This window comes from Periplaneta americana, chromosome 4, assembly GCF_040183065.1.
Source record: "Periplaneta americana isolate PAMFEO1 chromosome 4, P.americana_PAMFEO1_priV1, whole genome shotgun sequence".
In the NCBI taxonomy this organism is placed as follows: Eukaryota; Metazoa; Arthropoda; class Insecta; order Blattodea; family Blattidae; genus Periplaneta; species Periplaneta americana.
In genome coordinates, this window is record NC_091120.1 from 34,190,120 (window position 1) to 34,213,457 (window position 23,338).

At 36.7% G+C, this 23,338-nt stretch overlaps 1 protein-coding gene across 1 annotated transcript in view; it reads left to right on the forward strand.

Annotated features, from left to right (window-relative positions):
* The window catches only part of LOC138697684 (mucin-2-like), a 215,654-nt gene that overhangs the window by 156,688 nt on the left and 35,628 nt on the right, over positions 1-23,338 (forward strand). The window contains exons 4-5 of the mRNA XM_069823143.1: positions 12,491-12,626; positions 16,717-16,884. Of these exons, the coding sequence (XP_069679244.1) occupies positions 12,491-12,626; positions 16,717-16,884 (304 nt within the window). The remainder of the gene's footprint in view (positions 1-12,490; positions 12,627-16,716; positions 16,885-23,338) is intronic.

Here is a 23,338-nt window from a genome sequence, read left to right on the forward strand (position 1 = left end):
TGGAGGTATCGTGTGGTTAGCACGATGAGCCTCCCCAGCCGTTATAGCTGGTTTGCGTAACCGGATTTTGCTACTTATCGTAGCTCCCCAAGTGCATCACGATGTTGGGTGGGGACCGGTCCCATACACTGGCCGAAATTTCATGAGAAAATTTCTTCCCCCATGAGGACTCTAACCAGCGCGCAATCCGTAACGCGAGTCCCAAGCAGGATGCCTTAGACCACGACGCCACGGCGCGGGACCCTGACATACTTACTTATGTGAAATCCTGTGATGTTTATACAGGGATCAAATGTCTGTGAAAATGAAGTTTTTTTACTTCCTACTCAATCTATCTTCCAAACTGTGGATTATATCACAATTTTTCTGTTAAGAAGACTTAGTAAAAGATTACAGTTTTTGTAGGAAAAAGATTAATTACTTCAAAATGGGTTTACTTACTGTACATAAGTGAATTTTGGGATAGAGTTAGATATATCTGAAAGGTTTCTTGTGTAAATTATTACTTTTTATTTTAAAAAATTGTGACAGCTCGTTCACGCATAATAATCCACATTTGTCTCCTTTTTCCTTTAGGAAAAAATTGTAATTTTCAAAAATTTTCTTGTTTGGAATTCGCGATAAATTGACACGAGACCGCCACTACCTTACTTACATCACAACATTGGGAATTGGTAACATTGGTCAATGAGCTTTTTCCCACCATTTTTAGTGATGTGTGGAGTCTGCTACAAGTGTGGAAAGGTTAGATTTCTTCCTTTGAAAACTGAAATGTAGAGACATTCAATGAGTGTGGACGTGAAGTGGCAGATTATTGGGATGTGGAGAAAGACTAGAGATAATATCTCTGTTCCAAAATGCATTAATCTAAGTACACACATTCTGGCGTAATTAATGTTTTCCTATACAAAATGTGATTTGTCAGCAAGTTTTCATAACAGAAAAAGTTGTTATATAACTTACACTTTTAAAGATAGAGATATTAAATTTGCAGTAAAAAATCTTCATTTTTCACAGGAATTTGGCCTGTATATAAACATCAGGGGTTTCAACATAAGTATGAGGACAAAAGTGAAACATCTCTTTTGAAGGGGTGTCAAATTTTTGGTAGAAACTGTATTTAATAGATCAAAGTTCCGCACTGCATTGAGTAATTAGCACGACTTGTAGCGTGGATCGTGGTCCTTGTGGTTCATGACGCGGTCCTTAACGCGATCCATGCAGTGGTCCTTATCGTGGTCCTTGTTGTCTTTGTGATGATTCTATATTTACTATTTAAAAATAATATTGCTTTTTTCAAGTGGCTTTTGTGCCACATAGCACATTCTATATTCCATAAAAAATACAAGAGCCTGAGACCTATAGGCTACTAGTAGGCCTACCTTATAGAAGACTGATAACATTTATTTTTCGCTGATGTGTACTTTTGGGTAGGGTTGCGACAAGAATGGGGGATTGGGTGAAAATACACACGCGAGGCAGGATATCTTCCTGCCAGTGCAGGATAGAGATATTAAATTTGCAGTAAAAAATCTTCATTTTTCATAGGAATTTGGCCTGTATATAAACATCAGGGGTTTCGACATAAGTATGAGGACAAAAGTGAAACATCTCTTTTGAAGGGGTGTCAAATTTTTGGTAGAAACTGTATTTAATAGATCAAAGTTCCGCACTGCATTGAGTAATTAGCACGACTTGTAGCGTGGATCGTGGTCCTTGTGGTTCATGACGCGGTCCTTAACGCGATCCATGCAGTGGTCCTTATCGTGGTCCTTGTTGTCTTTGTGATGATTCTATATTTACTATTTAAAAATAATATTGCTTTTTTCAAGTGGCTTTTGTGCCACATAGCACATTCTATATTCCATAAAAAATACAAGAGCCTGAGACCTATAGGCTACTAGTAGGCCTACCTTATAGAAGACTGATAACATTTATTTTTCGCTGATGTGTACTTTTGGGTAGGGTTGCGACAAGAATGGGGGATTGGGTGAAAATACACACGCGAGGCAGGATATCTTCCTGCCAGTGCAGGATAGAGATATTAAATTTGCAGTAAAAAATCTTCATTTTTCATAGGAATTTGGCCTGTATATAAACATCAGGGGTTTCGACATAAGTATGAGGACAAAAGTGAAACATCTCTTTTGAAGGGGTGTCAAATTTTTGGTAGAAACTGTATTTAATAGATCAAAGTTCCGCACTGCATTGAGTAATTAGCACGACTTGTAGCGTGGATCGTGGTCCTTGTGGTTCATGACGCGGTCCTTAACGCGATCCATGCAGTGGTCCTTATCGTGGTCCTTGTTGTCTTTGTGATGATTCTATATTTACTATTTAAAAATAATATTGCTTTTTTCAAGTGGCTTTTGTGCCACATAGCACATTCTATATTCCATAAAAAATACAAGAGCCTGAGACCTATAGGCTACTAGTAGGCCTACCTTATAGAAGACTGATAACATTTATTTTTCGCTGATGTGTACTTTTGGGTAGGGTTGCGACAAGAATGGGGGATTGGGTGAAAATACACACGCGAGGCAGGATATCTTCCTGCCAGTGCAGGATAGAGATATTAAATTTGCAGTAAAAAATCTTCATTTTTCATAGGAATTTGGCCTGTATATAAACATCAGGGGTTTCGACATAAGTATGAGGACAAAAGTGAAACATCTCTTTTGAAGGGGTGTCAAATTTTTGGTAGAAACTGTATTTAATAGATCAAAGTTCCGCACTGCATTGAGTAATTAGCACGACTTGTAGCGTGGATCGTGGTCCTTGTGGTTCATGACGCGGTCCTTAACGCGATCCATGCAGTGGTCCTTATCGTGGTCCTTGTTGTCTTTGTGATGATTCTATATTTACTATTTAAAAATAATATTGCTTTTTTCAAGTGGCTTTTGTGCCACATAGCACATTCTATATTCCATAAAAAATACAAGAGCCTGAGACCTATAGGCTACTAGTAGGCCTACCTTATAGAAGACTGATAACATTTATTTTTCGCTGATGTGTACTTTTGGGTAGGGTTGCGACAAGAATGGGGGATTGGGTGAAAATACACACGCGAGGCAGGATATCTTCCTGCCAGTGCCGTAGCGTCAATGTAAGCTAAAAAGCTTAGCTTCCCCAGTTAATAATAATTTCATAATAAACCTGCAGTTTATGGAGAAAATTATTTATTAATTTTAATAGAATTTATATTTACGCGTTAAATATTGTGATGCGGCAGCTCAGGATGATTTATGATGCAGCAGTTAACAAGAAGCCTGTACACACCAGCTTCCAAGCAGACTGGTTTCTTCTGAGTAATCCACCCCGCAGATTTTCCATCCCTTTCTAACTAAACTACTCTAGTCGCAAGGTTCGCAAGAAGCTAGCTTTAAACATTTAAAATAAGTAGTTTCCGAGTTATCCCTTTTCGTCAGTTGTGTTCAGTTGAAGTGTTAGTGTGCATTGTGGCTGATATAATAAATAATGAGCGAAATAACAGTTCCTGACACTGATTTACTTGAATTTTTTTTAGGACAATTATATTATCAAGACTGACTTACGAACAAAAGTGTGATTTAAAAAACAAATGACCGTTACGAACAAAAGGGTGATTTAAAAAACAAATGACCGACTTCCTTGCTGTCAATGAAGGACACAACCAAAAGACAGACGCATACTTACGTAATGATACTAATATTGTGATTTCTCTAAGTATGACAGGGAGTGAGCTAATGTTATACGTATACGTGTCTATTTGTTAAGAGATATGTGTAAACTGTGAAATCATATTTTACTACGTATCATTTGAGGCCATGCCTTATTGGTGTTACTTACGATGTTCCAACCAATCTTCGACTGCTGACTTGAAATTGACTACTATTTATTTTAAGACTGTATTTTTGTAATACGTTTTCTCATATTGCATGAAAGACAACTTGAGTTAGCTTCCCCTGCTCAAAATTTCATGCTACGCCACTGCTTCCTACATGGATATAGATCTATAAGTATGGCATGGGTGTTCATCCTGTCCTTAGGTTTAAGTAGATTTAGATAGATGTAGGCCCTAAGTGTTAGGAGGAAACTGCAGCACCCTACAAAAAATTCGCTGTGAATATCCTCATACGGAATCACCAGGGGTCACTTGCGATCCGATGGGCTTCCATCCATTCATCCATCAACTAGTTAGTACATATCCGGGCTTTAGTCGTGAGTAATAATCACATTCATCCATTCATCCATCAACTAGTTAGTACATATCCGGGCTTTAGTCGTGAGTAATAATCACATTTGCCAGATGCAGATTTTAATCGTTCACTACACGTAAGAACTTCATGCGGAAAAATTACAGTATAAAATAGGGTCCGTATGCGGGCCAAGGAAAACGACTTCCCTTTCAATCCCGACTGTGAGAAAATACTCTAAAATAATTAATAATAATGTACATTTAAAAAGTGACAGTATGCTATTAGAGTACTATATTTACTTGTAAGGGTAATGTCTTATGTAGACAACATGATTCTACTACAATTATCACAAACTGCATTAATTGGGATCACTACACTGGTGGTATGACTTAAATGTCGACCGGAAAAATTACTTCATATTTAAAATCACCTTCACCTTAATTAGAGAAAGATGGTAGTTAATGCGAAATTCATACGTAATCTCAATTTCTTTTCCCTCTCTGTGCTTGTATGTACTTTGTATCACGTTTTCTGTAACACAAAGACGAAAGTAACTTCAAATCTGGCGTATAAGAATTTGAAAGTTGACCGCCACGGTGACTCAGTGCTAGTGCACTGGACTTATGTCAAGAGGTTCGGAATCAAATCCCGGTCGATCCACTCTATGGTTCAGACAACACAGGGTTTCTTCTTGTGTGACATCACAACAAATTATTGTCATTCTCATAATAATTCATTTCACTCACACACACATCCATCCACCCATTAATTAATTAATTAATTAATTAATTAATTAATTCGTTCATTCATTCATTCAACATTCATTCCTTCATTCATTCATTCATTCAGAATGTAATGTAGACTGACCGTCTGTGATGTAATATGAAAAGTCTTTGACGAACTAAGTGGGTCTATCCTTCTAGACACTAGCGACATTTATGAACCACGCTCATAGAGTCTGGGAGAATAACGCAAGGTTAAGGATCCTGCCATTATACAGGGTGTATCTAAATTGGTGTCAAATATTTCGGGGACGTGTTCCTAACATCAAAACAATTTAAAAAGTTAATTAGAACATGGGTCTGAAAACCATTCGTTAGGGAGTTATTAAAGGATTTGTCCCTTCATTGACCGCTGATTGTTTGGTGGTTTTTTGTTTGTTTGTATTTTGTAGAGCAAAGAAATCAGAAGAAAATGTATTCTGTGAGTGAACAGAACGAAATGATGTGCATCATTTAATTGAAGATGTGCTGCTGGACGTCATCCAACGAATGTGTTTTAACACGATGCTGCTCCAGCTCATTTCAGTCTGATAGTTCGTAATTTGTTTAATGATCGATTTCCCTAAAGATGTATTGGTCGAAGGGGATTCATTGCATGGCGTGCTCGATCGCCTGATTTGAATCCAATGGATTTCTTCGTCTGGGGACATTTAAAGTCCCTGGTTTAGGCGACTCCTGTACTTAATGTTGATATTCTGAGAGCGTGTCCAAACTGGATTTCATTAAATACGAAAAACTCCAGGAATTTTCAACAGAGTACGCCAGAGCATGTAACGCAGGTTTAGGGGACACATCGAAGCAGAAGGAAGCCGCTTCGAGCAATTTTTGTAACATTAAATTTTGTCTTGTAACTCTGAAATAAATTATTTTGAGACCAATGTTCATATGAACTTTTTGTAATGTTTTGGTGTTACGAACACATCCCCGAAACATTTGACACCAATTTAGATACACCTTGTATAGAATGGAAGTGCAATAACCTTGCAGATTTTCAGAGCGAATAGCTCATGTTGTATGTAACAAGAAAGTGTAATACCATATTGGTGGAAAGTTCAAAGTTTTCTCAGGATTTTTTTTTTCCCTAATATTTAACACCCTCTCTTATTCGGTAACTATTGTGAGTAGGATCGTAATTTTTGTCCACATCGATAGAAAATATAATGAAGAATAATTTATCTCTACAGCGTATTTCAATAACGCGAATGGTTTTCGTGTAAATTTAATTTTAAAACCACCAATTTCAAGCCACTAAACAATGTAACCAGATTGCAACGTTGTAGCCAGAGAGGAAGGTGGGGAAAGTTCACGTAGGGAGATAGACCTGAGTTCGTTGACCTCTTACATCTGCATTACGAGAAGAAATAAGATTGTGTTAGCGGCTATGTTGCCAGACTTCCGAAACTTCCAACTTAATTTTCTAATGGACCGTGAATTTAAACACAAAACGTAGTATGGGTTTTGTACTCATTTAAGTGTACCTTATCATCCCTTTCAATCTGAAGAATTATTTCACTTCACACACACACACACACACACACACACAATCCAAGACCGATCAGACGAAGATAAGCTTGTCGCCATATACACTGATAGCAAGATAACATTAGACCTACTGAGTAACAAATCCAAACGGAGCAGAATAATTGAGCGAATAAAAACAAAAATTATAGAATTAACACAATCCAAGTGGATAATACACTTCGGTTGGGTCAAAGGACATTCCGGTATATTGGGCAACGAACTAGCAGACAGATTGGCGAAAACAGAGGCGTTAGAGGATAGTGAACTCGTCTACAACAAAACACCAAGAGAAGTTATTCTGACACGAGAGAAGGAGAGGGGGCTCCAATTCGACGAAAGGAAGGATAAGCAAAGCCTTTTTTCCCTCAGTCAAGAGGAGGTTGAGCCGAAAGGTATATATATGGCTAGTTCACTTAACAGTCTCTAATATAATTCTGCAGTGACTGGGAAAAGTGACATAAGTCAGTTTCCACAAACCTTTTTTGATAATTTATTGACAACTTACACTGGTTTATGTAGATTTGATTTTTTTCTGTATGAATTATTGTAATGCGAGAAATACTTACGTCTCTTTTTCCAAGCGAGCAGCTGTTCCGTAAATTGTCAATAAATTATCAAAAAAGGTTTGTGGAAACTGACTTATGTCACTTTTCCCAGGCGCTGTAGAATTACGATCATAAAACAAAAAAGTGGATTTTGTTCATTTTTCTGCATTATTTCACCATAATGCTCCTTAATGTTTATGTACCACCGCCCCACTCTGCTAATCATGTGCAAGAGTCGAATCGTCGATTTCCAGGGCGGTGGATTGGCTGAAATGCACCCATCCCGTGACCCGCAAGAAGTCCTGATATTACTCCATTAGATTTCCTCCTCTGGTGTTATGTGAAAAATAAGGTTCACAATGAAAACATTTCAAATCTTGTAGTATTAAAGCAAAGAATCAGACAGGCAATTTCAAACGTTACTCCGGACGTTTTTGTCAGACTATGGACTGAAATTGAATATAACTTCATGAAACTGCACCATTCATTCTCGGAGATGCTGTATTTCAGAAACCAGTCTGGAATTTCAGGCACAGACCCCTTCGTTCTTTATTAAAATAACGTAAGTGTGAAGGCACGTCACAGCTACATGCATGATGTATCCTAAATACAGGGTAATTATCTCTCCTCTGTATATGTCGAGATAAGTGTTTCCACATAGAAGTGGTTATCTGGGAAGACCTTGACATTTGTGTCGTGAGGAAGTGCGCTCATCTCTTGATCTGGGCTGTACCTCGGACGAAAGTGAAAGGGTTGAAATATTCCGTATGTTATAATAACACAATGAGAGGCGACAAGATTTAAGAGATAGAAAAATGAGCCTGGACGAAAGTAGATGGCATTGAGATATCACTGCGAGAATATGTTGTAACTGATATGTGTAAACTTCATCTCTGCGACAGATAAGTTAGATCCTCATAACCAACTTTTTAAGGATTGCCTTTATACTCGTAACACATTAGAACAATGATATACCGTACTCTCAACTCATTGTATGTAGACATCCAATGAAGCTTATTTTCAAATAGCATGTTCAAATTAATAATCACCACCACCGTTATGATAATTATCATAATACCACAACAATTATTTCATTTATTCCATCACTTTCATAGTTTCACTTATATTTATACACCAATAATAGAAATATATTATTAAGCATTCTTATTTAAAAGTTGCTAATCCATCTCTGTAGTTTTTACAACCAGGACTATCTCAGTAAAGTTTAGATCCTTTATTTTATCATGTGTTTTTACGACGCTTTAACAACATATTTGGTTATTTAACGTCTGAATGAGATGAAGGTAATGTCGGTGAAATGAGTCCGGGATCCAGCACCGAAAGTTATCCAGCATTGCTCATATTGGGTTGAGGGAAAACCCCGGAAAACACCTCAACCAGGCAACTTGCCCCGACCGGGGATCGAACCCGGCCACCTGGTTTCGCGGCCAGGCGCGCTGACCGTTACTCCACAGGTGTGGACTACCATGATGTGTTATTAATATACAGTTGGCACTGTACCTTCGTTATAGTCATGGGAAAGCGTAAGATATTTGATTAATAGTTATTTAATGTTTAGTGATAAATAGTTTACCAAATTCTGTATTGTGAATTTTCAAAGAAATTATGTTACATAAAAAAATTAATTTTGATAAAACTGAAGATCTATCGGTTATGAAGCACCTATTTTAGAAAGAATTGTCCGACACGGAAATTTATGCGAAAGTTTAATTTCGACTATTACACTCTTACTACGTCATACTACTTTTGACTAATAAAACGGTACGAAAGGACGCATTTCAACCAATCATGGCTGCTTATCGCACAATTTTATAGCGTCCCTAGCATTTGTTTAATTTTATCGCGTCCCTAGCATTTGTTTAATTTTATCGCGTTCCTAGCATTTGTTTCTTTGTTTGCCAACATTTGAAACTGCACTGGTCTGGACGTCAAAAATATATATAACATTACAAACCACTCCAGTCGATGCACAGCAGTTTCAAATATGACTCGCATTGGCATTCAAGAACAAGAATTAATAAAATTCATTGATCATACCTATGCATCTTCTGAAATCCAATTTACAAATAAATGAAGAGCACCATTCGGAAATCCTGAATAAGTTGAATACACCATGTAGGCCTAAATCAACGAGTTCCACTTCTATTATGCACACGTCCAATATAACATCAATTGAACCACCAACCACATTCAACTTTGAAAATTGTACATTCAATAATTATTCCTTTTAAAATTATTCATGTTTATTTTTTATGTCATCGTCGTTAATTAAAACTTTTCTAACACTTGTGAATATTAGTTAGGTTATGTTATAGCTTCTGCTCTGAGAGGATAAAAAGAACTTCTGCTATATGATATTATGGATAGTCACGTATCAGAGATTGTTTAATATTAAGATTTATTGAATAGTAATCATTACAGTGTCTGTATAAAGACACTACTGCCATCTAGCATGCATCTAGCGTAATATTTGTAATGTTGAGATGGTACAATAATACATTTGAAGACAGTTGTATTTTCGTAAGTCAATTAATATGTTATTGTATTGGAGTACTTCGTTACTTCTAGTCTTTATATACTTTCTTATAATCGTGTAATAGTCAATTAAATCCCACTCGAGTTTTGATTTTCTCTAGATAAATCAAAACGTCTAGTGAGATTGCTGTTGATAAAATTGAGGATCTATCTGTGACGAAGTACCTATTTTTTAAATAATTGTCCGGCAAGGAAATTTAAGCGAAAAACGTAATTGTGATAAAATTGAGGAATCTATCGGTGATGATGTAACTATTTTTGAAATAATTGTTTGGTAAGGAAATTTATGCGGAAAGTTTAATTTTGATAAAATTGAGGATCTATCTGTGATGAAGTACCTATATTTGACACAACTGTCCGACAAGGAAATTTATGCGGAAAGTTTAATTTTGATAAAATTGATGATCTATCGGTGATGAAGTACCTGGTATTGAAAGATTGTCCAGCAAGGATATTATGTGGAAAAGGATCATATACTGTAAGCCTATGTCCGTCGTACGCCATAACAAAAGTTGGGTTTCGAAATTTAAGAGAAGAACGGAGATAGAAGATGAACACGTGCAGGGAGATCAGTTACTTTGACCACTCCAGAAAGTATCAATTCCGTGCATGATACGATTTTGGAGGATCGCCGAATTGGGCTCAAGCGTATGTCAGATACAGTATCATAACGGAAATATAGTAAACAAAGGATAAACGAGGTGTTCAGTCATTTGGTTTCTGCAGTAAACAATACAGCCAAGAAAAAAAATGCAAAGAGCTCACATCAGAAGATACGCTGTTCCTACGATACCAATTTCTAACCTCATGTTTTGTTCAAAAGTTTATTTTAATTTTTTCTTGTTTTGATGAATACTACCACCTCTCAGAATTGTTAATGCTTTTTAACACTCTGTATTTAGTTTTTCATTATTATAAATCATTTAATGGGCGATGTCTTCTTCTTATGGGGAAGAATCTACAGGAATGGCCAAATGTGTGTCGAAATTAACATTTTTTTTTATTTTGGCCTAAATAATTCATAGTATTGACTTCATTTAAGCGAAATTTTAAGGTCGTTAGAGAGAAAATAATTGTTTTTACGCATTTTTTAAATGGCCGCTGCGCTCCAGGCCCTTTACTCTGTGCTCAAACTTCTTTATTGAATATCCGGAGTTTGTTTATTTCACATTTTTCAACATTTAATATGTAATATCTCAGACAATAACAGAGATAATTGAATAAGATTTTCAGGGCATGTTCTCAAATTACACATAAATAATTCTGTAAGAGGAGATTATTCAATTTCAAATTAAAGAATAAGTTAAAAATAGATTTTTCTTCCTGCTTATAAAAATGCAAAATAAAAATATATAAATTAAAATTTCTAAAAATTATCAAACAAAATTGATTACCAGACTTTTAGCGTACATTTACGACAAGAATTGTGATTCTGAGATACTCTTGAGAGCAGGTATAGCCCTATCATTTTCTTTATAATACTGCATTTTTATGTCTATGACTGCACTATGAGGAGAAAAAGTGAAATAGTAATATGCGTTACAAGAGCGGTATGTCGAAGTTTTCATGTTCGAGGAAAAGTTTGAAAAAGTGAAACGTAGTTGAGCTTTTTTAATTTCCGAGAATTGAAAGAAAACATACCGCTCGTGTATCGTACATTATTTTGTGCGAAGATCGTTTATTACATACCTGAAAGAGGAATTTCTAATTAGTTGCAATGAAATCTCCATCTTGGTTTCTGTTCAATGAAGGCAAATTTGCAAAACAAAAATATCTATCTTCAACATTGTTGCTTTAAAATGTTTTCTGTGTTTACTATACTCCAGCAGGCCGTGATATACGTCTGTCTTTTTTTCCCCCAGTCTATGATGAGTTTGGATTCTTGTTGATTTTTTCACGGCTTCCTTAATGTTACTTGCATCACGAATGCAGTAACTTTATTGGAGTTGTAGAGTTTACTTAATTTTTTCAAATATTTAAAAACAATAATTAACAGTGCAATTTAGGTGAAATTGCAGTGGTAAGTTTCCAACTTATAATTATTACTATATTGAACGTCTCTAGAAATAATATGTTAAAAACCTAAAGCAGTAAAATCAATATGTCACTTAAGCGGTAAGAAGAGGGAAATTGTTATGTGTGTTAGGTTGGGAATACTGAATGTGGAATTTTAGACTTTCCGCGGATTGGTTTTGTGTGGAAACCAAGCAAATACGCACGATCTCGCACAATTGTATTTAAAAGGCTTCATATATTGACATAGACCGAGCGGGCTAGCGGCGTGGTAGAGGGCTGGCCTCGCATTCGGGAGGTCCGGGGTTCGATCCCAGGGGCCGGCAATCCTGAGGTTTCCTCAGTTATTTCCAGGCAAATGCCGGGATTGTACCTCTTGAAAGTCCGGCCATGGACGGCGATCCTTCCCTTAATCCTTTCATATGTGTCTGAGTGAATAATGTGTAATATCTTAAATGTTTGTGTTATATCGGAGGCGGCCCTGGCATAAAGCTGATCCCTCATCCGGGAGGCCCTCCATGTCCTTGTGTGGTCAAAAAAAGTATGTATGTGATCCACAGCTTAATTCCTCTCCCGACAGGTCGCGGCCTTGTAAGGCCCGGGTGGCGTGGGTCGTGTAAATGCACCTAGAAGGGAGAGGTTACACTGAGAGAAAAAAGAAGAAGAAGATATATTGATATGAAACTAAGTTACGGAAATAGTGACTCTACTTATAATAATAGGCCTATGAGAAGAAAAATTTTCTATAGGTCCTTATCCTTAATTAAAATTACAGCGTCCGAGCATTGATTTCATTCGAGGCTTGTGACAGACGTGGAATAAATATTTCTTAATAATGGTTAATAGCAATTCACTATAAAAATTAGAACACGCTGACGGCGGGCGTCTGTTGCAGGTACGTGCAGGCTGGAGGCACGAAGAGTTCCTACAGCTTCGTGATCCCGCTCCATGACTGCGGCACCACGCCGTCTGGAGGGTTCGGCCGCACGGTCGACAACATCATCGTCATCCAGACAGACGACACGGTGCAGGTCAGTGCTCTGCCTTGATCTTCACGCATAACTGGAGCAGGGAATTCGCTCGCTCGCGTGAGCGGCCTTCACTTCACCAATTCCATGATGCAATATAGAGCACGATGAGTTTGCACTGCCGCTTGAGGTAGTGCGGGTCCTTGAAAGCACACAAGTTCAACAACCCTACATCCAAATCCTTCTCCTCATCATCTTCGCCAAATTCTCGCCCTCTTCTGTCTTTTTCCAGCAAACTATGATTATCAAGCGTAGACAAATAACATAGAAAGACCTCCAACTTAATGTACAGTGGTCTCTCCTAAGTTCGACTGAGAAGAATTGAAAGTTCAGTCCAATAAGGGTAGTAGGTGTGGCAGGTGAAATGAATACAAATTCTTATTGGTTATATCCATCAACGAATACAGTACTGTACTTGCATTTCCTACCCGTCCCGAGACTTGTGTATGCGCTTCTACTGTACTCCAACCACCAGAAAGTGTCTGGGGAATGAGACGAAGCGGGGTAATGCTGTGAATGAATGTTGATGTCATAAGATGTCATAAGGTCACACTCGTGGGTACTCGTATCTCTATTAGCTAGCTCTCACAGCACAAATGATAACATTAATACACACATATTATACTACCCTAGTTACAAAATTAGATCACTGTTAATCTCCTGGGGTGGTATTCATAGGCATTTCGCAGCACGCGCTACGAGCGTACTAAGTTAGCCCCGGCTATCCACTGGTTACTAGTACAGAATTCAAATCATATCCTATCGCTAACACTGGTTTATGAATATGAAAAACGCTGATCATCCACCGGAAGCCCGCCCTAAAAATGCCTATGAATACGGCCCCTGATCTTTTAATCCCTCCATACAGGAAATAACATATGCAGGAGAGCGCATGATTTTTAAACTGACGTTATAACGGTAATATTATCTATCTACTTCCCTCCGATAGATGACGCAATAGTAAGCACATTCCTTTCACGGCTGATCTCCTGGTTGGAGAACAGTAGTACCACAGTGGGTTTCGACAGTTCCGTCTCACAAACGGCACAATTCTCAAATAGAAAAACAAGAGTTCATTAATTTAAAATCAGTGATTAAATATGGATATCCTAATCAATAAAATATTATGTTTTCCTTTAACAAAAGTATCACCACAAGAGACAGAACCAATTCCCATTAAAATGGTAAACCGATTTCTTAGTGCCCCTATAGGGGCATGTGTAATTCTCCTACGTAAGCAGTCGAACTTGTTTTCTGTCGAACTTAAGAGCTTCCACTGTATATTTTCGAGACTGTTGAACTTTATATAAGTGAATATGCCAGTCAATGGTGGCAACAATCGGAACATCTTACCACAGTCTACTATATACAGTCGCGAAGCTCAATATGTAGTAAAAATGCAAACATGGGTAGTTGCCCACCACTAGGATCGCTACTATCGCCTCATCATCGCAGTTCTCTCTCCTAGCATACGACAAAATATGTTACACTTTCGTTGTCGTGTTCTTTTGGAAAAATTAACACCTTCCTTCCATTATTGAAATATTAAATGCATAAAGTTAATTTATTATTTTAATGAAGTATATTAAATTCCACCATAAACTCGAAAATACCTGCAAGAAATAGGTTAATATTATTTTTGTTTGTGCAAAACGAACTGAAATTTACTATAATCGCTTCACTCATTCAAGATTATAGCGATAATTAACTATGAAACCAATAAATATTAATTTGCATTTCCCTTTACAGCAATAATAATGGAAATATGAATTAATGGAGTAACTTACGTGTACCGGTACTTGTAGTATAGGCTTACGTAGTTAACAAAGTGGGATGAGGTTAAGCAATAATGATCACACTAGAATTGGAAATAAAACGTGATCAATAAATTTTATTGTAACAGACTTTTTCTACGTCTCTAGTAAAGTAACAAATAAAAATAACAACAAAATTAACAGCTATAATTAAAAACATATCCTTTGAAAAAAAAAAGTAGGCCTAAGCGATAATAATCCCACCAGAATTGAAAATAAAACGTGATCAATAATTTTCATTAAAACAAACTTAATTTTTCTATGTCTCTAGTAAAATATTATTATTCCAATTATTGTATTTTAGCCATTAACATTTTCAATACAACCAATAACGAACATTTCACAAGCATCAATGTGAAATACGCAACGAGCTAGCACTCGATGGAAATACGATACAGTCCAAAGTCGACCGTGGACAGCAGGACCTCATAGGAGGTCCTGGTGGACAGTCTATTGTTTCTAGTTGCTAACCGCTTGGAGCGCTTTATCACGAGATTTGCAAAAAATCACCCCAAGCTTCGCGACTGTATATAGTAGACTGTGATCTTACGTTACACATCCGATCCATGCCATAACCCTACAAGTTCACATTCATCTCTTGGAAAAATGGTTTCAGAAATGGCGACTGACCTTAAATGCTGATAAAAACACAGGCTGTCTCACGAAGTGCATGACGAAAAGAATCCCTAAGTGTAACTAACATATGCGATAAAGAGCTGGAGTATTAACCGACTGCCAAATATCTTGGCATCTCCATCAGACTAAATAGAAAGCCACTGGACGCATAGTGCATATCGCACCCCCGGTGGAAGACTGCCACAAGTAAAAAAAAATGATTTGTGATTTATTTTGGTGCAGATAAATGCCTATGATCAAGTCCGTGTTCTGTAAAACTACCGTATCGTATAAACAGCAATTCTACTGCACGTAATTTAGTTTTCTTCTCATAGCATTCTTACAACTCAAATAGTAGAAAACTGCCACATCTGAGATGTGACAGTTTTATTCTTACACCCATCAGCCCTAAAACCGCCACATCTCGAGATACGGCAGTGTTCTTTGCCGGAAGTGGCAGACATTTTGTGTTGCTGCTCAAATCAGCTGACTTTACACGTGCTGCGATCGTTGCATGCAATAGATAAGCAATTTGATTAAAGATGTCCACAAGAAGTGTTGTGACTGTTTCATTGGCACTTAAAAGAATAAACGTTGCAAGAAGAAGCGATGAAAGCGTGGAAAGTAGTGAAAATCTGAAAGAACCTGGAGTTGAGGTGAATGTAGAATATTGGTTATGTTTGGTGTAAATTGAGAAGATGTTTAATATTTTTTGCTGTAAAATAGTGTTAATAAATACTTTTTACTTTATATTTTTGCAATAGTTACTAACAGATTATTTTTTGACTTGAATCTTTTAGCTAGTCAAGTAGGCATCAACTTCAATAGTGATCTAGACCGTGCTTAACGTCGCTAAAAGGTAAACGAAACGCGGAAACGCTCTTGTTTTTAATTAACTAAATTCTAAATTGATCTTGTCCCTTCTTCGAAAATGTTTGGGAAAGCTCAGCTTACCCAGCCTAGCCTGAAGCTTCGTCAGGTTATAGATATGAATAATTATAACGGTTAACATTAAACAGAAAATCACTGACAACACAATCCCTCTGCAACAGAACGGCGTCAACGGCATGTGTTTATTAGATTCAAAGTTTGCCGCTTCGTGCTGCATGGCGTGAATGATAGAGGGAGCACAACTCAGTTGCGATATTTCCCGGAAAGATGGCAGGTCTGTCGCGAAAGATGGTAGAAACGTACACAAATATCATGATAAAAAAAAAGATTGCAGTATTGGAAAGGAAATATGTCGCGGCACTGGAGGGACTTAGGAAATCACGAAAAACCCAATTCAGGATATTAGGCTCTTCAGATCGAATCCCGGATGTCTATATTATAGAAAATAAGTATCTTATAAAAGTATATCATGTTTTGAGGAACATAGTGCAGAATGAAACAAATATATAAATTGTAGCAGCTTGAGAATGATTATTCGATTGAAGAACAAGGCGACTTCAATGCTGGTAAAGAAGAGAAACCAGAGATGTTGCAGCGGATAATAGAATTTAATTGTTCTTTAATACACTCTTCTATTTTAAGCATTCTACCTTAGGCCTATAGACTGTTTTCGTGCAAATTTCTGGAAACTATTGAGAACACATAATACATTTTTACAATCTAGAACACTAACTTCTCCTCTACTCATATATTATTTTTGTGATTATTTTCAGGAAATTTGGGATACAGCGAGAAAGATATCATGTGCTACATCGGATCGGAAGGAGAAGACTGTGATCTTTCAACCATTCGTAGTGGACATGTTGGAGGTAGTTACCGTGCCGGTATCTACAGGAACTGTCGACTGCTGGATGGACATTCAGCGAGGCGAGTTTCCAAATGTAAGTACGTCACCCTCAAAGTAAAACTGTACGTAGTTTGCCATCTTCGTTTCTTACATTGATAGGGTAAAACTAATAATTCAACCATATGACGACAAATAATTTCCATTTTCCTATTTAAGTCATTACGAAATTCACTGATACGATTAATGTTTCTTCCAGCAATAAAATTTGTTGGGGTCTTAGTTCTTAGAGCCTATTTGGACAACATTATGTCAAGTCAGGAGTTCATTAATATGAGAATCTGAAGAAACAATTTTTTCATCCACCCAAAAATTTAACAAGCCTATTTGAAAAAAAAGAAAAGTAGGTTGTGGCGGGCAAACAATCGCAAGGTTTCCGCGTGAGTACGTCTAGGTCCTACGAACGGCGTTTGTATCGTTCCACGGCAGAGAGCGTCGCGCCAATCTCGCGCTCCTTTGCATTGGTCAGCTGTTTACTGCTGTGTCTGTCGTTCGACCGGAATCAAAGGGATATTTTTAGATTCATCAGGCTTTGCTATATTCGTCTGTTGTCATCTTTAGTAATTCTGATATTTTCGTTTCATATAGTCCGACATTTTACAAAATGAGTTTTTTTTTTACAATTTTCGTTCAGAGCTGAAAGAAAACAAGTTAAAAATAAGATAAGTACACTGTTTCAGCTATATCTCGACTAGATGAATCCGACGATACCGGTTTGGCCGACTTACGACTATCCACTGACGAGATGTAGGCCCCTGGATGTCGTAGAACATTGCTCTACAAAGTCATTTTGGTTACTCACAACGACGGAGAAGAGTGTGAAGTGATGCATAAGCATAACATACTTTAGTCCTTTGGCTACATAACTTCAACAACACCGTTTCGGTTCAGAAGTTTAGCAACGATGAAACAAACAATTAGTAAAATCATGACATTTGGTTTCATTACATAGTACCAAGCACACGAAAGATGTATTCTACTACTACTACTACTACTACTACTTACTGGCTTTTAACGAACCCGGAGGTTCATTGCCGCCCTCACATAAGCCCGCCATTGGTCCCTATCCTGAGCAAGATTAATCCAGTCTCTACCATCATATCCCACCTCCCTCAAATCCATTTCAATATTATATTCCAATCTACGTCTCGGCCTCCCCAAAGGTCTTTTTCCCTCCGGCCTCCCAACTAACACTCTATATGTATTTCTGGATTCGCCCATACGTGCTGCATGCCCTGCCCATCTCAAATGTCTGGATTTAATGTTCCTAATTATGTCAGGTGAAAAATACAATGCGTGCAGCTCTGCGTTGTGTAACTTTCTCCATTCTCCTGTAACTTCATCCCTTTTAGCCCCAAATATTTTCCTAGGAACCTTATTCTCAAACACCCTTAATCTCTGTTCCTCTCTCAAAGTGAGAGTCCAAGTTTCACAGCCATAAAGAACAACCGATAATATAACTGTTTTATAAATTCCAACTTTCAGATTTTTTGACAGCAGACTAGATGACAAAAGCTTCTCAACCGAATAATAACACGCATTTCCCATATGAAGAGTCCACTGCAAGAATGATGGATGTCATTTGGAATACATTTTGCAGGAGAAGCAATTGAAAGTTTGAAATGCTTAGCGCTCAAAGCTTAACTGTGATTTTGCGATCATTACTGGGGACAATGACTATCAGTGTTAATATCATATAACCACAGTCTACTATATGTCACGAAGCTTGAGTTTTGAGGGTGCTAGAAACAATAGACTGTGACGGTACTTATTTTGCATTGCCTGTAAATGAGGCGATATTAGCGATCCTAGTGGTGAGCAACTATCTAATGTTTGCATATTTACTACGTATTGGGCTTCGCGACTGTATATACTAGACTGTGATATAACTCTCTATGTACATTCTACAGAGGTGTGAAAATTATTAGAATAATCTTAATTTTAAAGGTTTTTTAATAGTTCCTTCACAAATATTAATTGAATTGATGAATATTGGTATACATTACTATACTGATATAGGATATATTTACTACTAACAATGCCGGAAAGCATTGTTGTACATTGGTATTTTTCTTATTTTACAACTGTTATGGGAATTCAGAAATTATTATATTATGTTGGCAGAATTGGAAACATCAAAAATTATATGCACAAAACAGATGTATACGTTCATTTGAACCTTCACAACAATGTAAACGCAAAGAACAATTTGTTTAAAGCATTTCTTAATTAATTTTTGATGTTTCCAATTCCTCCAACATAATATAATAATTTCTGAATTCCCATAACAATTGTAAAATAAGAAAAATTCCAATGTACAACAATGCTTTCCGGCATTGTTAGTAGTAAATATATCCTACATCAGTATAGCAATATTATATACCAATATTCATCAATTCAATGAATATTTGTGAAGGAACTATTAAAAAACCTTTAAAATTAAGATTATTCTAATAATTTTCACACCTCTGTATATGTCTTAATCTATGCATTGACAGTCTAGGTTCATTTTTGACAAGAAAGTGACATCCATCATTCTTGCAGTAAACTCTTTATTCTGCGTTTAATTTTCTCCCGAGTATAATTTATATTTGTTACTGTTGCTCCAAGATATTTGAATTTTTCCATCTCTTCGAAGGATAAATCTCCAATTTTTATAGTTCCACGAAAGATGTAGTCACGTCAATAAAATTGCAATCATGTGAGCTTCATCCTCGTGGTCAAATTTGTTTAGAATAGCCAAAGACAGAAAGCCAACAGAAAAGGCAACGTCTGTATTCTTCAAACGAAGGAACTTGCAAGTGTCTGTAGCTTCAAAACGTTAGAAAAATTAAATCCCGACACATGGTTGCAAAATCAAAAAGTGAACTTCATTAACAACACTTCGAAAGTAGTCACCTAGATAATTTCCTAAAAATTAACACAGTAAAGAAGTTGAAAATTAATCAGTGACAAAATAATAATAGAGAAATATGAGACAACCGTTTGATTTCCTGTTATTGCATATTTACCGATTTATTACAACTGAAGTAGCAAGCGCGTCCTACAAAGGCAGACGAAATTATAAATGCATGTCTGGTAAGAATAAATTCAACACGTTTAATTACTTGCAACCTCAGAATTATCGCTTCCTCATTTGTCATGCATGTAAATTCTGAGGCCGTAAGATGCTGCCGTAAAAGGCGCACTGCACTGCCATTAAAACAAACATATTTGTGCATCTTTATTCACGCGACACTTTTCATCATGTCCTATTTGAAATAACAAGAGAGGCCTGTCTTTACAAAACTGGCACAACTAACAATTAAAAGCGCCATAAGGTCATGAGTGAAAGTACTTATCGTCATAGAAATAATGAAACTGACGTCACTTGTTGTTGAGCTACTTAGTTTGGTGTTTTCTGTTGCTATAGTTATTTGCATGATAGAGAAAACAGCATTATGCTCATACAACTTGCATTAAAATTAAGAAGCAATTACGAAGACAGTGACATGGCATACCAACTTAAATTATTTATATGGAATGAAATGGAATTTACGGGAGGGGCACTATGGTCCAGAACGGCGACCTGTTACGATCTATTGCGTTAATTCTCAAGCTAGGTGCATTCCCAAACCTACACCGGCTGACTATATTAAGGTTCGCTGCGTACCCAGATTTAGAGCAGGCAACCCCGGGCCTCGTCTTTCTTGTGGTACATCTGTATCAATATTTTTATATTCACTACTTTTATCTTCAATTTTGGTCATTTGTCTTCTTTTATGAAGGAATATTTGAGATGATTTTAAAACCATGTCTCTAACTCAAACATTGTAAATTATGTACTAAACTAAGACAAAACTTAATGAAGACCAACCGAAACTAACTTAAAAAAAATAATTCCCATATATCAGTGAAAAGGCAGACGTACGTAATCGGCATATAGGCTAAGAAGATCTTGGTTTGATCACTATAGTGATAAAGAATTGAATTATCGTACAAAGCCCTTTAGTGATTAAGAATTCAATTATCATACACTTTTGCTGAGACCCTGTACCTACATTCGGTAAAAGTGGATATGATTTCCTTTCCTAGTATTGTACAGAGCATTCGAAACATGTGTTCAAAAACAAGTCAAAGCGCACATTAAAATCGATCTAAAGTGCACACTGAAATCATTCTAAAATGTACACTGAAACGATCTAAAGTGCACCTGTAAACAAGTCAAAAGCGCACATTGTAATCAATCTAAATTGCACATTGAAATCGATCTAAATTGCAACTGTAAAAAAGTCAAAAGCACATTGAAATCAATCTGAATTGCAAATGGAAATCGACCTAAAGTACACCCGTAAATATGTCAAAAGCGCACATTCAAATCAATCTAAATTGAAAATTGAAATCGACCTAAAGTGCACCCGTAAACAAGTCAAAAGCGCACATTCAAATCGATTTAAAGTGCACTCGTAAACAAGTCAAAAGCGCACATTCAAATCGATTTAAAGTGCACTCTTAAACAAGTCAAAAGCGCACATTCAAATCGATTTAAAGTGCACTCGTAAACAAGTCAAAAGCGCACATTCAAATCGATTTAAAGTGCACCCGTAAACAAGTCAAAAGCGCACATTCAAATCGATTTAAAGTGCACTCGTAAACAAGTCAAAAGTGCACATTCAAATCGATTTAAAGTGCACTCGTAAACAAGTCAAAAGCGCACATTCAAATCGATTTAAAGTGCACTCGTAAACAAGTCAAAAGCGCACATTCAAATCGATTTAAAGTGCACCCGTAAACAAGTCAAAAGCGCACATTCAAATCGATTTAAAGTGCACTCGTAAACAAGTCAAAAGCGCATACTGAAATCGATCTGAAGTCCACACTGAAATCGATCTAAAGTCCACATTGAAATCGATCTAAAGTGCACCCGTAAACAAGTCAAAATCGCATATTAAAATCGATCTGAAGTCCACACTGATATCGATCTAAAGTCCACACTGAAATCGATCTAAAGTGCACACGTAAACAAGTCAAAATCGCATATTAAAATCGATCTGAAGTCCACACTGATATCGATCTAAAGTCCACATTGAAATCGATCTAAAGTGCACACGTAAACAAGTCAAAATCGCACATTAAAATCGATCTGAAGTCCACACTGAAATCGATCTAAAGTCCACATTGAAATCGATCTAAAGTGCACACGTAAACAAGTCAAAATCGCATATTAAAATCGATCTGAAGTCCACACTGAAATCGATCTAAAGTCCACATTGAAATCGATCTAAAGTGCACACGTAAACAAGTCAAAATCGCACATTAAAATCGATCTGAAGTCCACATTGAAATCATCTAAAGTCCACATTGAAATCGATCTAAAGTGCACACGTAAACAAGTCAAAATCGCACATTAAAATCGATCTGAAGTCCACACTGAAATCATCTAAAGTCCACATTGAAATCGATCTAAAGTGCACACGTAAACAAGTCAAAAACGCACATTGAAATCTATCAGTAGCACACCCGTAAACAAGTCAAAAGCTCACATAGACATCAATCTGAAGCGCACCTATAAGTAAGCGAAAGCTCACATAGACATCATTCTGAACCGCACCTGTATACAAGTCAAAAACTCACATAGACATCAATCTGAACCGCACCTGTATACAAGTCAAAAGCTCACATAGACATGAATTTGAAACGCTCCCGTAAACAAGTCAAAAGCTCACATAGACATCAATCTGAAGTGCACTCGTAAACAAATCAAAAACTCCCATTTAACCAGACTTAAGATCATCTGAGACATCTAGAACAGGAATTTGTGCGGCCAGGTCTCTTCCGCTAAACGAGAATGCAAGCTCTCAGGAGTTTACTGGATTAAAACTTAAGAATATACAGTATAACACAATATTCGATACTCACCCTGCTTAGAGATGATGTTGTATGTGGTCCATTTTCTCTTACACATACATTTCATAATCTCTCAAGAAATTGTTATTCACACGAATCAGTTCTATTATAATGAACCTAGTTCCTTTTTGTGTATTTTCGTTCAATTCTCAAATAGGAGTTCGTTTTACACTATGTTTAACGTTTGGGATCAATTTATTCATTATTTACTTTTTTATAACATCATATTACAAAATTTAAGCCTAATATTGTAATTTTGGCACTGTAATTAATGAAATACTGAAATTCTCTACGGTTTTATTTTCAATAATTTTGTTGCCACTCCTACAGATACTTTACAAATTTCTGTCTCCTGTCCTAAACATCTCAGAGACTTGCAAGAGCTACGCTTCAAGACCGCTGCTCCAATTTCATCGATTTTTTTCCCCTCCGTAAGAACACGTTGTTTTTCTCTTTTTATACCGTTTAAAAAACCTGTTCCCTTGAGTATATGAAATAGCCTAAATATTATAGGAGGCCTAGAGATTAGCCTACTGGTCTGTTAGGATAATTCTGAATTTTTCCCTGATCTTATTACACGATTTCCTATTCTTTATGTACGTGTT